Here is a 14,470-nt window from a genome sequence, read left to right as displayed (position 1 = left end):
AGTTGTGTATCATATGAATGTCATGGTTTTTTATAATGTAATTGTTTATTATTTAGCGTAAAAAGTCCCCAAATTGAATATCTTAGTGGCTGATTTGAAATTATGAAACTTTTTGTTTAATTCATGCAATTGAATAAGTTAATTTCTTAAACAGTTAGACTGATTGTGAATTGTGATTCTAATTAGGGTTGCATTCCCAATTTACCCTCCATTTTAGGATGAGAAAAAACCCGAGCTCGGCGGGTATACTCGAAACATCTGGGACGGGTATGGGATTTGGTGACATTCTTCCTGAATGCTCGAAACCACATACATGTTTACCCGAACTGTATACCCAAAATTTTGAATTTTTATATTTATTTTCTCTCAGTCTTTGCCTATTAATACTTTAATTTAGTAGATTCATTATATGGAAAATTAATTTTTTGTTTTGAGATTTGTATTTGATGATATTATTTATATGTTATATGTTGTGAAGTATATACTAGAAATTATAATGATATTATTTATTTGTTTATGATGACGCTTATATGTATGTAGCGTATCATTTTTCAAGTAGAAATGTTATAGTTGTTATATACAATAATTATAACCGTCTAAAAAGAAATGTATCCGGAAGTCACAACGGGCATTTTTAACAAACTAACTGGTATTGGCCGGTGGGCCGGGTACAGGACGCGATTTTACAACCGAGTATGGGACTGGGATGCCCGGCAATCTGTGCAAACTAACTGTTCTTGAATCATATCTTTCAGGAAAACAAATTTGATCGTTAATGGCAATCTGTGCAAGTCTTACCTCCATAGATCTTATCAAATTCAACTCGAATCACATAACAAAATTTTCAAGTATATCTTCAAGATCATCGTCATTGCCATTTAAGTTTTCAAGAATTAAAGCTATACAGGACACTGATGGAGGACGGAGGCGATTAATAGACATCATTCGGCTCGTTCCTGAAATTTCTAGAAACTACTTCAAAAGCCCTTCTAGAAGGACGCTTTTTGGAGGCATATCGCTTCTTGGCGGGTTTTATGTTGCGCAGACAATATCATTGTCGTTTGGGGCTTTAGGTGTGAACGATGTTATTGCTGCGGTTGTTTGTGTTCTTCTGACCGAGTATGTGACACGGTTTTATTATAGCAGGCCTAAGGTTACATTCCCTATTGCTCTGCTTAATAATTTTAAGATGGGGTTTACTTATGGGCTTTTTATTGATGCATTTAAGCTAGCAAGTTGATTGTGCAAATGATTTGTATGTATGCATATATTTGAACAAATGTATTTTTGTACACTTTACAGGTGGATTATAATTTTGATTTTTGATGTCCTTTGATTAGTAAATGGGCTTGGGCCAACCTATGTAATCTAATAACTCTAATTTTTAGCTGTAAATTGTTTTATTTCAGGAATTAGATTGGATTTTGAATCTGTAAATGCTATGTGAATATGTCAAATTTTTATTAGATGTATTTATCTGCAAGTGGGCTGTAACTAGAACACAATACAGGTACATATACTGGTTAATCAGTTTTTGAAATATCGTTTAGGCGTTTACTAACCGTAGCTGGTTATTGCCAATAATGGGTTATGGTTCCTTACTGGTTTTTGAGTGAAATAACACTAACTTTTGTAACTGGTTAGGTTTGGTTAATAACCGATAACCTTGTTAACCTACTGAAATTAACCTTATTAACACTACGGTTTCTACTATACTGGTTAATAACCAGTTTCGGTTTTGGGTCAGGTTCAGTTAGCCGGCTAGGATTTTGCACCTCTAGAACTTGTAGATAGAGCTAAGAATATTGCTTACTGCATTTTTTATCAACAAATATGCACCTTTACAAATCACATCCTGGGTTTAATTATAAAATTATAACAAAAATCACATTATATAAAATTTCCAACAAATAGTTTCTTCTGTTAAATTCAAATACAATGATTACATTGGATATATTTTTGGGCATTATAACAAGAACTCAACTGAAACAGCTATAGTTGTAAAGCATGACAAGTTCGTGCTTATTATCACTAAGCTTCATCAACGCATTAAGAGCTGGAATCCTTCGTTATCACTTTCGATCTCATAATCGTATCCAAGATTATTGGCAAGACCGCGAAACTCCATCAGATCGCTCGATGGAACTTGAATCCCGATCAGTACATTAGCCCCGGATTCTCCCTTTAAAGATAGAAACCATGCATGAAATTAAATCTTCAATAACAAACCTTTTTTTTTAACAATATAGCGGTTCTGAAAACAAAGTTTAAAACTGCTAACCTGTGAACGGTAATGAAACAAGCTAATATTCCATCGAGGGCTAATAACATCTAAGAACTTCAACAAAGCCATGGGCTTCTCGGGGAAGATAAATCGACAAAGAAGTTCGTTTTCAACGTGTGATTGTCCACCCATCTGGTGACTCAGAATGATTCAGTAAGGAGTACAGAAAAAAAAAAGTCTGTTTAGACATGAACAGAAAAATGATAATTACCAGATGGCGTAAATGATCTTTGACCATGTTGTTATTTGTGAATTCGACTCTAGTTGAAACGACTTCATCCTCTTCATCATGGCTTCTAGTTCAGTCTTGGTATGAACACCAACACTGTAAGACAAAATTTCAGTAATACTATCTAATGAAATTAGATAGTACTAAACCTTTGGTCATTAATCTAATGAAATTAGATACTACTAAACCTTTGGTCGAAAATGACCGCTTTTTTGGTTGCTTAAGCCGTTGTTGCAACCCACTTTTGCGACCGAGTGGGTGATAGAGGACCAAGTTTGTGACATGTCTTACCTGTACAAAACTAGAGCTTTGTTTTTGTTAGAATCAAATCTATACTTGAACTCGGTGATACTTATTGGTCCAACCTATAAAAGAAGTTATTGTCGTTAGTCATCTTGTTAAAATAGGAGAATGCGGCTAGTAATGGGATCTTGCGTACGACGATATAGTTGGATCGTGCTTAGTTAATTTTAATGTATTTAATAAGGGCTAGCTACACACGCAACGTCTGACATCTAATCCCACTGTTTCAAGCGGCGTCCGGATGGTGGTAAGTTGACGGGCGTTTTGACCAAAAGTTTCAAAGTTTGACCGTCTATGGTTAGAATGCCTGCTTGGATATTGGCCAAACGGCTATTCTGACCAATACTTTTCAAAGTTTGACCCCACTATGGTCAGAATGACCACTCGGATATTGTCCAAACATACCATCTAACCAGTAATTTTCAAAATTTTACTTTTTTGGTCAGAACAGTTTGAGTGCTTTTTGGAGGCCGTTTGATAGTGTGAAATCAAATGGAGGTGGTGCAGCTTCAGCATGACCCTTTAAAATGGTTTGATCCGTGTACGGTCGAACCATATTTTTGAAAGCAACAGCACACTCACTTCATTATTACCACATGGAACCATTTTATGCAAACTTACAAGATTGCAGAATTTTTTAATGCTTCCAGGCTCCTCAGGCATGAAAGTAGCTAGCACGGCCTCTTGTTGCCTACCAACGTTTGCAAGCTCACTTACCACTCTTAATCTATCAAAGTTCATGTTGGCTCCACTGGTTATGACTACGACGTTTGCGTCCTTAAGGTTATAGAACCTGCAGTATGCTTCGGCGCCAGCAAGAGCAAGAGCACCTGCTGGTTCTAAAATGCTCCTTTTCTCCTCAAACATGTCCTTAAGAGACAAACAAAGATATTATTAACGGTTAGTCGCTTACTAAAATTAAGAATACGACATTCCAAGAAAATGAGAGAAATTAAGGAGATTGAGTTAGTTACTTTAATGGACGCGCAAATAGCATCGCGATTGACAAGAACTACGCCATCAATTAATTCCCTGCATAAGCGATAAGTTTCGACACCAACCTCCTTCACAGAAACACCATCTGCAAAGCCTCCTACTTGATCAAGCATAAATCGTTGGCCAAGATGCAACGATAAAGCCATTGCATTCGCATCAGCGGGTTCTACTCCGATGATTCTTACCTGTGAATGCACATTTTGGTAAGCTAGCTAGCATTCAAAGAGGTTTATAACTTTATTTACGACCATGAGTAGTCAAAACTCTACACCCCCAGGTGTTTTACGCCATGTGGCGTGCGCCCAACCAGCATTTCAAAGTTTTGCAAAAAAACAGGCGTAGTGGTAAATGGCCACAAGTCTCCTGAAACCATTAATTACCCCCCCCCCCCACCTTCTCTCTCTCTCTCTCTCACACACACACACACACACAAAAAAAAAACGCCTCATTGCAACGTTGTGTACACAAGTTCACCAAAACGCTAGCAAAAACGCCATTTTAACCAAGAAAAATAGCAATCTTATAGACAACATCACATCAATATCATCATAATCAGATCATCGATCTTACGCCAAAAATCTTTTAGTTTTTTTTAAGTTTTAAACATTTATATTTTAATCTTTATAAAAAAGATAAAAAATTTAGTAACTAGGACATAGTCCAAGAAAAAGAAGTTAAAATTTTAGTACCTACTAATTTTTCTTCTTTAATTTCTTACATCAAGAATTCTTGTTAAAGATACAGTATCCTTATCAACCTGTTCGAAGCCACAAATCGATTGTTAGAGATTACCAATGGTTTGCTAAAGATTTCGAGTGATTTCACTGTTAAGTCGGTTTGCCATTTCTATTTACAGAAAAGTCGAGAAAAGAAATGTGAGAGTATGTGCTAAAGATTTTGAATCTACTGAACTCAAAGCTTGTAGCATATTTATATATTTCTATAATTTTTTTTTCTAAATATTATCCATTACTTAGTATATATATGTTTCTTATAAAATCACGAAAAAAAGATTGGTTGGTCAGCATCTTATATAGCATCCTGTGCCTATAAATATATATTGCAAACATAAAACATACCTCTGGAGACACCCTCTTGACATAGGTTGCAATACCAGCTATTAAGCCACCACCACCAACTGGCACAAATATGGCATGAATTGGACCTTGGGATTGGCGCATAATCTCCATTCCGATAGTTCCTTGACCCGATATTACATCAGGATGATCGAAAGGGGGAATGAAAGTACGATTCTCCTTTGCACCCCTTTTCTTGGCATATACTTGTGCTTTATCATACGAATCTCCCTCAAGAACAACGGTTGCACCCAGTCTCTTAACCGACTCCCACTAAACACATCGTTATGAAAAAAAAAAGTGATCACACAAGGGCGGATAGCAAGTGCAAAAAAAAAAAATGATGTCAAGGGTTCAATCCCGGTAGAGTACAACATTTAGACGCTCAAAAAGAAAAAATAGGCGGATATATAACAAGTGCAAATGAAATTTCAATGGCATACAACATAATGCTAAACAAAATTCTACCTTGATACGAGGCGTAGTAACCGGCATAACAATCACTGCATCACATCCTAATGTCTTAGCTGCTAATGCTACCCCTTGAGCATGATTTCCAGCAGAAGAGCATATGACACCTTGTGCAAGTTGTTCCTTTGTGAGCTTTGCCATCATGTTATACGCACCGCGAAGTTTGAAAGAGAAAACCTAGAGCATCCTTGAGTAAGATAACTATATTCTATATATTTCCAATCAATATATAAGCATGGTACATTATACTCAGGATTGTGGTTTGAATTCATCCTAATGCATTTCACATTTAGTCAAAGATAAAATCTTGATCAAGCATGTGTAAGTAAGATATGAATTTAGAACTAGCTAGGTAACAAAACTTGACACGTTGCAAAGCCACAACAGTAGATATCACAACAGTAGATATCTACTAGGTTCGTAACAGCAACAACAATAAACCCAAATAATAAATTAGTAAACGCTCCTAATAACATTAACACTCATATAATTTTTAATAAAAAAAAATCATATTTAAAAAGACATATGACTGCAGATAATAAAAAAAGCATCTCCAATGTTAAAAACATCATTAACGTATCATAAATGTGTCACTGACTCACCGTTGCTACCTTTCATATATATATCGTTTACCATCAAATTGTCTTTTTGTAATAAACTATCTTTTTTATTTTGTATTATTTAAAATAATAGAATATATTTAAAATGTATATTTTAAACTTAGAAAATATTCTGAAATTACAAATTAAAAACTACATAACCTTAAAATAAAAAATAAAAAGTACATAGTTTAAAATATAAAGAAAAGTTACAAATAACAAATATATAGTAATGAAATTAACATAATACTAGAAATAATATAAACAATATTAATAATTATAATAATAACATTAATCAACTTAACCATGTGGCATTTGCATTTCAATATTGGCCTTTGTGCAAAGGTACAAAAGTAATGTTTGAAAATATCCTGTTCACACGTATTCTCATAATAAATATGGAAAATGATTAAAATGGCCCATTAGACACCACAAATCCCCCATTAGACACCACAAATCCCTTGATTAACCATTCAAACTAAATAGTATAAAAACGGCTCTTTTCTAAACAAAAGGATTCATCATAATAAAACTGGCATCCGATAGATCTATCTGACACTCTTCCGTTTTGAACCAACCACATATTAAGACGTATACACTTAAACGATTGTGCCGACCATTTTTCAAAAAACCGACCGTTTAGTTTTGGCGCAGGCCGTTTAAGTGTATACGTGTTAAGAGGATGCGATTAGTTCATAAACGGAAGGGTGTCGGGTACACCTGTCGGATGTCAGTTCTATTGTGATGGATCATTCTGTTTAGAAAAAGGGTCATTTTGGGCATTATTTAGTTTATAGCATTAGTCAAAGAATTTGTGTGGTTAAATATTGGTCATTTCCCCTAATAAATATACTGTTTAGTAGGTGAAATCTGATTATATTCGCAATCTTACATAATACTCTTTATTATTAATTCTAGAAGCAGGCAAGATGAAGGCAATGATTCTTTGGGTAAACTTGTTTGTAACATTTTTTTTAAATAGACATACGATGTCTTTGTATGAATATTATGTATGTACCAATAAGTTATCCTTAAGTTAAGGTGCTATTTTCTTTATATTCATATAAGACATGTGCATATGTGTATTTAAAAATTGTTACAAACAAGCTTACCTAAAGACTTCATGCATGTTGTCTGTTCTAGAATTTAAAAGGAATTTATATCTGACTCGCTAATAAAATAAGCTAGTTTGCTTAAACTATATGGTAATAGCATATGAAGAGTATCAAGCATAAACAATTAAGTTGTGATTAAGACAAGAGAAAGAGAATGCCTAAATAATAAAAACAAAAAATTATGTTTTGCATATTCTATGAAGACTTTAGAGTTTAGAATAAGAATTATTTTCAAGTTGGTCATGATATATAGTTACACTAAAAGAAGAGAGCTATGTATATGTGTTTAGAGAGAGAGATATGCAAGAGAGAAAGTACGTGTATAGATGTTTGTAGATCGAGCAAAAAGGGTGTTTGATTTAGTTGAAAAATAGTCCACTGAACATCACCTAGTTGTGCTTATATAGTTAATCAAATTGATTATATACATATATATTGTTTAGACATAATAAATTGTTATTTACTTATTTTAATACTTCAACCAGTAAAATGATTCTACTAATGCAATTACCGGTTGAACATCTTCCCTCTTCAACCATACATCTACGCCCAACCTCTCCTGACACCTTCTTCGAGCGTTGTAGTGGAGACTCTATCGCCACGTCATAAACCTTAGAGGTCAATATGCTTGCCAAGTACTCCATTGCACCAACCGATGACTCTGATACCAAACCGTCTGGCACCGCTCCTACCTTGCCTTGTTCATATTGCAACGCGTCCGGAGAAAATTGTAGCAATGTCTGAGGTGGAGCAGTAGCAACATTGCCAGTAGTTTTAGTAGAGACTGCTTTTCAGCCGGTCTGGACGTGGCGGCCACCGAGAATGAAACCGCCATCCTTGTGTTACCAATGATGTTTTTGTGGTGGAGAGGTGGTGGAATTAGGTTGCTGAGACATGAGGCTGCTGCCATTGGACTTGGTTGCTTGTGTGTTTGGATTAATATTTTATAATCCATGAAGCATGTGTGATTAAAAAAGGAGATGAAGGAAACCATGACTTACTTTGTTATAAGTTTATAATATTAAACTTTACGACCCATTTCACATGGCTTTTGAAAATAAAATAAATCTATAACGAAAAATCAAACGAGACTCACTGGCTGGCGCACATGTTAAAAATCCGTAAGTGAAATTTACAGTTAATGATCCGTTGGTGAAACTCTGTCGGTAATGTATTCTTGGTTGATTTGATTGCCAAGGGATTAACAATGGATGTTGTCCAAAGACCCAAGACAATAGTGGTTTTAAAAACATGAAGGTAGGTGATGAGTAACAATAAATGTATGTTGTGTGGTTGTGTCAAACCAGCCTGATTGTTCGTTTTGGAAGGACGTTGGTGGTTCGGCTTGTGAATTTTTGGTAAAAACATTAAGGTGGGAGCTGGATAATGCATAACATCAGGTAATTGAAGGAAATTACTGGTTGAAAAGCATTCTAATAAAAGTTAATTGTTTTGTTTGAAGACTGTTAATGAATCGGGTGACTACAAAAGAAGCGCTTATGGCAAGAGGCGTGGTTATGAGAAACAATAAATGTGTGTTGTGTGGTTTAGCGATGGAATCGTCTTTGCATTTGATGGTTGATCATGGTTCGGTGTGAGATAACACGTACGTTGGATCTGGTCTATTATTTTTGAATGGGTGAAGTTGCCAGGGAATAATTACCTTGCTTCTGTAAGGGAAATAATAAAATATCTAACCATATACAAGGAGAATAAGATGGAATGCGAGACAATTCAAGCGATTGTATTAGTAACTTGTTGGTTGATATGGTTAACGAGAAACGATATTTTATTCAATAATAAGGCTTTTTCAGGGCGAAATTAATAAATGACATTAAGGCCATGTCATTCCTTTGGTGTCAATTCAATTTCATAAACTTTCCTTTGTAGTTTTCTAGTATGAGTTAGTTGTTTGGTGTTGTCTCTTTTGTTTTCTTTGTACTTGGGGTTCCTTGCTTCTTGTAAATGATCCTTTTATTTTATTTTATAAAATTGGCCTTTAAAAAAAATAGTGGTTTTAAAATAATAAGTTACAATTTATGTTTGCTCCCGGATAATTTTTATAAAAACTGTTTTTCTGTCTAAGCTTTTGGAAGTAATTAAACTGTTTGACATCAAATTTCAATATACTTAATTAGATCATTATGTTTACCAATGATATGGTTACATACAGGTGGGAGCTTAATTATTTATTATTATTATTATTATTATTATTAGTTTTATAAATATAATCATTTTTTATTAAGAGTAAACTGTGGTTTTCATCCCTGTGGTTTATCTAAATCTGCGACTTTAGTCCAAAAGTTTCAAATTTGTGATTTTCGTCCCTGTGGTTTCATTTCACTTGCAATTAAACCCGATCTCACTAATCCCGTTAAGTCTGGCCGTTAAACCCATCAGCGTGCCTCTCACGAGAGGGGCATTTATGTCTTTTTTTCCCAAATACACCCCAGCCTCTCATGTGAGGGGGCTTGCGAATTAGAACTGGTGTTTATTTGGGGAGAAAAAGGCCAAAATGGCCCCTCCCGTTAACTACCAGACTTAACGGGGTTAGTGTGATTGGATTTAATTGCAAGTGAAATGAAACCACAGAGACGAAAATCGCAAATTTGAAACTATTGGACTAAAACCACGGATTTGAACAAACCACAGGGACGAAAACCGCAATTTACTCTTTTATTAATTAAATTATTATTATTATTATTATTATTATTATTATTATTATTATTATTATTATTGATGTTATTATCTTGCGTTTTTTTTTTCTTACAAAGTATTTTCATAACTAGAAAATGATTTTTATTTTGCTTTGGTCTAATGAATTTAAAGTACAGCTAAATTTTATTGTGTGTTTGTGTTTAAATAAATCCCAGTTTTGGATGTTGCTGTGTTGGTTTTAGTGGTCACTAACGTTTCAATGTTGGATAAAGAAACTAGTTAACTTTAACCACGTAAATTGTACATATACCATCGGCTTTCGTGTGAACCAACTAAAGTAATTATCAATATCATAGCAATTATTCAAATTATCCATGAGTTAATACATGTGTTTGACGGTATGCCTATTTAAAATTTGTTGGAATCATTTAACTTATGCCATCAAAATGACAAATCAATTTAATTAGGATACCGACGTTGTTTTCCTAGGTGAAACGAAACGTGACATCGGCATCGGTTGTTTGTCCAATCTGTGAGGGCGAGATTGAGTTGGTTGAACACTTGTTGGTGTTGTGTTCATTTGCTCAGTCGGTTTTGGTGTATCATAGCTGGGTGGTGCAAGGTACCTCCTATATTTGCTTTTTCAATCCGAGACTTGTTGGAGCTATATAGGTTTTGTTGTTTGCCTACACGGAGTGAAGGTGTTTCACGTAGTTTGCCTTACTGCAATATGGTGTATTTGGAAGGCGATGAATTCGTTAGGATTTGAAAGAAAACCAGTGCATTTACATAAGATGATTGGTGAGATAAAAGCTTTAAGCTTTTTATGGGTGCAAAGTAGATCAAAATGGCCGTGTCTAACATGGGATAGGTGATGTAGCTTTAATCTAAATTTGTTATAAGGGTGGATTTGGGTGGTATTTTTCGGGTTGCTCTTTTTACTAGCATCTTGCTTGTAACTAATTTTTTCATAATGAATGAATTTGTTGGTCGATCAAAAAAAATTTAATTAGACTATTAGGTACTCATGAATAAGAACACATAATTAAAGAGAAATAAAAACTTTGTGCTCAATTAAGAGGTTGCAAGACCACTCTTGGTGGGGTGGTCGATGGCCAAGAGCTTTTCCTAAAAGCAACTTCTTGTGGTGGGTCAAGGGTTGGAGTCTTGAGTGGTGAAAATTTATCGGGAGTCTTGAGTCAAAGGGTTGCATTATTGTTAAAAAAAATGTATGCTTCAATGTTATAATATGTTTTTAAATGATATATATAGAGTAGAAACTCTATAAAATAATACACTTGGGATCATCAAAATTTATTAATTAAAAGAGTTATTAATTAATCGATAAATTAATAATTATTAATTTATATATTAATTAATATTTTATTAATTTATAGTAGAATGTTCTGACTCACCCAGAAGAAAATGTAGTTGCACAGTTGTTGACTGATGAAGAAATTATTGAAAGCGTTATTGGAATTAATAAAGATGATATCGATAAAGAAGATGATGAAAGTTCTACAATGGAGCCCCCTTCGCGAAACGAAGCTATTAAAACAGCAATCACATTGAACAATTTCTTGTTGAGCTATGAGAAAACAACACCAGAAGTTCTTACCATGCTAAGGAAAATTATAGACGAGATTCAACGGGAAATTGATTTCAACAAAAAACAAAAGACAATTGAATCATTTTTCAAGAAACCTTCATAAATCATTCATGTAATATGCTATATATAAGGAATTATTAATTTATATTTTATATGGGGTCTAAAGAAATTATCAAAAATATGTTATCTTATAATTTTAGCGAATTATTAATTTAGCACCCTATCCCCGAGTCGGGATCGGCAAAAAATATTTTCTTAGAGAGTTTATTAAATAATCGAGTATTAATTTATCGAGTTTCTACTGTATTTTCTTAATGTAAATGATATTCTAAATAGAATATACATGAATTATGGTTACTATTTAGTGATCAATTTTAGAAATAAAACTAAAGGTTTTTACTACATAGTTAACGGTTTTGTCTATGGTTTATAGTGTTTTTTTAAATCCCCAAGAAAAAAGTTGAAAAAACAATAAAACTCCCAAAGGTTAATTAAAAATTACCATTACGAATTTAAGTAAAAGGTGTCATTGAGAGCTTTGAAACAAGCTGAGCTTGGGCATATAACATTTTAAGCTTGGACTCATTTTCTAAACAAGTTTATTTGTAGACCCGAGTACGTTTATCTCGAATCTGTTCAAGGGTGACTTACTTTAATATAAAACCTAGAAAATTTGGTTTTGACTTTGTCTTTGTTAAACACCTCTTAATTAAATATAAAATAGAATTAGTTTTACATTTGTTGTACTAGATGCATCAACATATTATGATTAGTTAGGAGGGGTTATACTCTGAATTCCGATTTATACTTAATACAAGACATGTATACATTTTAAATTATTTCAAACAAGTATACGAAACAATGATATTTACTATTTAGCTTTCATCTTTCTGGTTTTATTAAAAGGACTTAATCAAAATAACACTTCGGTTTAAATTGCTAGGTACGCCACCCAACTAAAGAATAAGAATCGATGTTAATCAAATAACCAAAAGAATACTATAAAAACAAAATTAGTCCTAAAACTAAACAAAAGTTAATATACACTACAATATAATATCAGGAGCAGATCTAGAATAGGTTGTGGGTAGCTTGCGCTGCCCCGGTTAACTTTTTTGACGAAATACGTTTTTAGTGTAAAATCTTTCTTTTTCTTATTTGTTTTATGTATCGACCACTTCTGAACAAATTTTCTTTATCGACGAAGTACATATTTTCTTTTCCATTTTCATTTTATGTCAATTCAACCAATAAAAGGAACCAGTGTAATATATATACTAGCTAGGGCTTACCGGTTGAACATCCTCCCTCTTCAACCATACATCAACTCCCAACCTCGCCGACAGCTTCACCGCGTGTTGCAATGGGGACTCCACCGCCACGTCGTAAACCTTAGACGTCAATATGCTTGTCAAGTACTCCATTGCACCAACCGACGACTCTGATACCACCCCGTCCGGCACCGCTCCTAACTTCCCTTGCTCATACTGCAATGTGTCAGGTGAAAACTGTAGCAATGTCTCGGGTGGAGCCGCAACAACGTCGGTGACATTAGCAGTGACCGCTTTTGTACCCGACCTTGACATGGAGACAGTGGATAATATTATTCTTGTGTTACTAGTGAATGTTATTTTCCGGTGGAGAGGTGGTGAGGGTAGGTTGCATGGACATGAGGCTGCTGCCATTTGATCTACTTTTGGTTGTGAATTAAGGTGAAGTTGAAGCTTGTTTGGTGAACATTGATCTACTTGGTCTGGCTTATATGTATAAGCCCGAATCATGTGTGATTAAAAAAACATGAGTTACACACTTACACCTAGCTACTTTATTGTATTTTATAATATTATATATTAGTTATGAATAAAATGACAAAACTTGCATGTGATTTAAAAAATTAACGTTTTTGGAAACAATGATAGTAAAAAAAATAACAAGAATGACAAAAATAAAATTTTGAATTGTGTTAATGTAAAATTTGAAGGATAGGTACGTTTACTAAAAATAAAAGAGGATACGTTTAACACCACCATAAAGCAAACTTAAATATATACGAAAAACTTGGTTAAATTTAATAATGTTTTAACAAAATATTCCTAAAAAAAGTATGTTAAAGTAGATACGAACATTAATGGGATCATTAAGTGCATAATTGCATACTTTTTGGGTTTTTTTTAATCGTAAAAGTTATTTTAATATTTTTATATATAAAAAATAACAAATCAGCATAATATTTCCTATTTGTCCCCAAGTCGATCTCTTAACATTATTTTACACATTAAGTGAGTGCCAAAAACTCCTTGGATTTAATAAAGAATGAATTGTTTATGATTTAAAAAAAAGTTCCATTAGGCTATTCATTATGGAGGGGCTTTAAAGCACCTTCACGTCATCGTCACATAAGAAACGAGATTTCGAATCGCTTCTCCATAATACCCCGCTGTGTTTTAAAGCCTCTTTACCACCCTATTACACACACACATATATATGTGTGTGTGTGCACGTGTGTGTGAGAAAGTGCCCCCCCCCCCCCCCCCCCGAGTGCGGTCTTCGTGAGGCCGCCCCCTTGCTGAGTTCCCCTGGCGGTGTTCAAGCCGTAGCGGCCCGTCTTATAATATCATTCATCCTGATTTATTAAATGCTTAAACCTTTTGACCCAACTTTAGGAAATTTAATTATAATGTAACTCGTTTTGACACATTATTTAAGTTAATTAAATAAACCTAAATCAACCATTTTAATTAACAGCAACAACGAAAAAAAGTTACCTAATTCAACTAATTTATGAGTCATGACTACCTCATATAGTAGTTTAGTTTAATCATTAGATAATCACACCTTAGTGTAACTTATATATGAAATTAAGGTTTAATTTTGTATAAAACAACGAACATATATGAGAAACTTTATCTAATACGAAACATCATCAATATTACAAGTTTTGTATTAATGGAAATGATTGAAGACAACTATCTAGCTAAACCAGCAACATTGTCATCACATGCCAACAAAACATCCATTCAAGAGAGAAAGCTGATGGGTATGCTAATTAGGCTTCATTTATTACAATTTTCATCTATACCTCATCTCACCATTGGTACTACATGAGTTTAACATCGATGCCACTACAAGG

The 14,470-nt window shown here is 33.9% G+C and overlaps 1 protein-coding gene and 1 pseudogene across 1 annotated transcript; one reads left to right on the top strand and one right to left on the bottom strand.

Moving 5' to 3' along the window:
- Positions 1-744: 744 nt before the first annotated feature.
- LOC143577410 (uncharacterized protein ycf20-like) lies at positions 745-1,299 on the top strand. The gene has a single exon (XM_077061249.1). The coding sequence runs from the start codon at positions 776-778 to the stop codon at positions 1,238-1,240; it is 465 nt and encodes a 154-aa protein (XP_076917364.1). The 5' UTR covers positions 745-775; the 3' UTR covers positions 1,241-1,299.
- A 664-nt stretch (positions 1,300-1,963) lies between these two features.
- LOC143577399 (threonine dehydratase 1 biosynthetic, chloroplastic-like) lies at positions 1,964-13,095 on the bottom strand (annotated as a pseudogene).
- Positions 13,096-14,470: the final 1,375 nt, after the last annotated feature.

The sequence above is a fragment of the Bidens hawaiensis genome, unplaced genomic scaffold (assembly GCF_021521415.1).
Source record: "Bidens hawaiensis isolate Kalapana, Puna unplaced genomic scaffold, B.hawaiensis_p1.1 tig00001461_1, whole genome shotgun sequence".
Lineage (NCBI taxonomy): Eukaryota > Viridiplantae > Streptophyta > Magnoliopsida > Asterales > Asteraceae > Bidens > Bidens hawaiensis.
This window is presented reverse-complemented; position numbering and strand designations above follow the sequence as displayed.

Bases quoted from the DNA above. Each gene is read 5' to 3' on its own strand.
- LOC143577410 (XM_077061249.1), top strand. From the start codon at position 776: ATGGCAATCTGTGCAAGTCTTACCTCCATAGATCTTATCAAATTCAAC.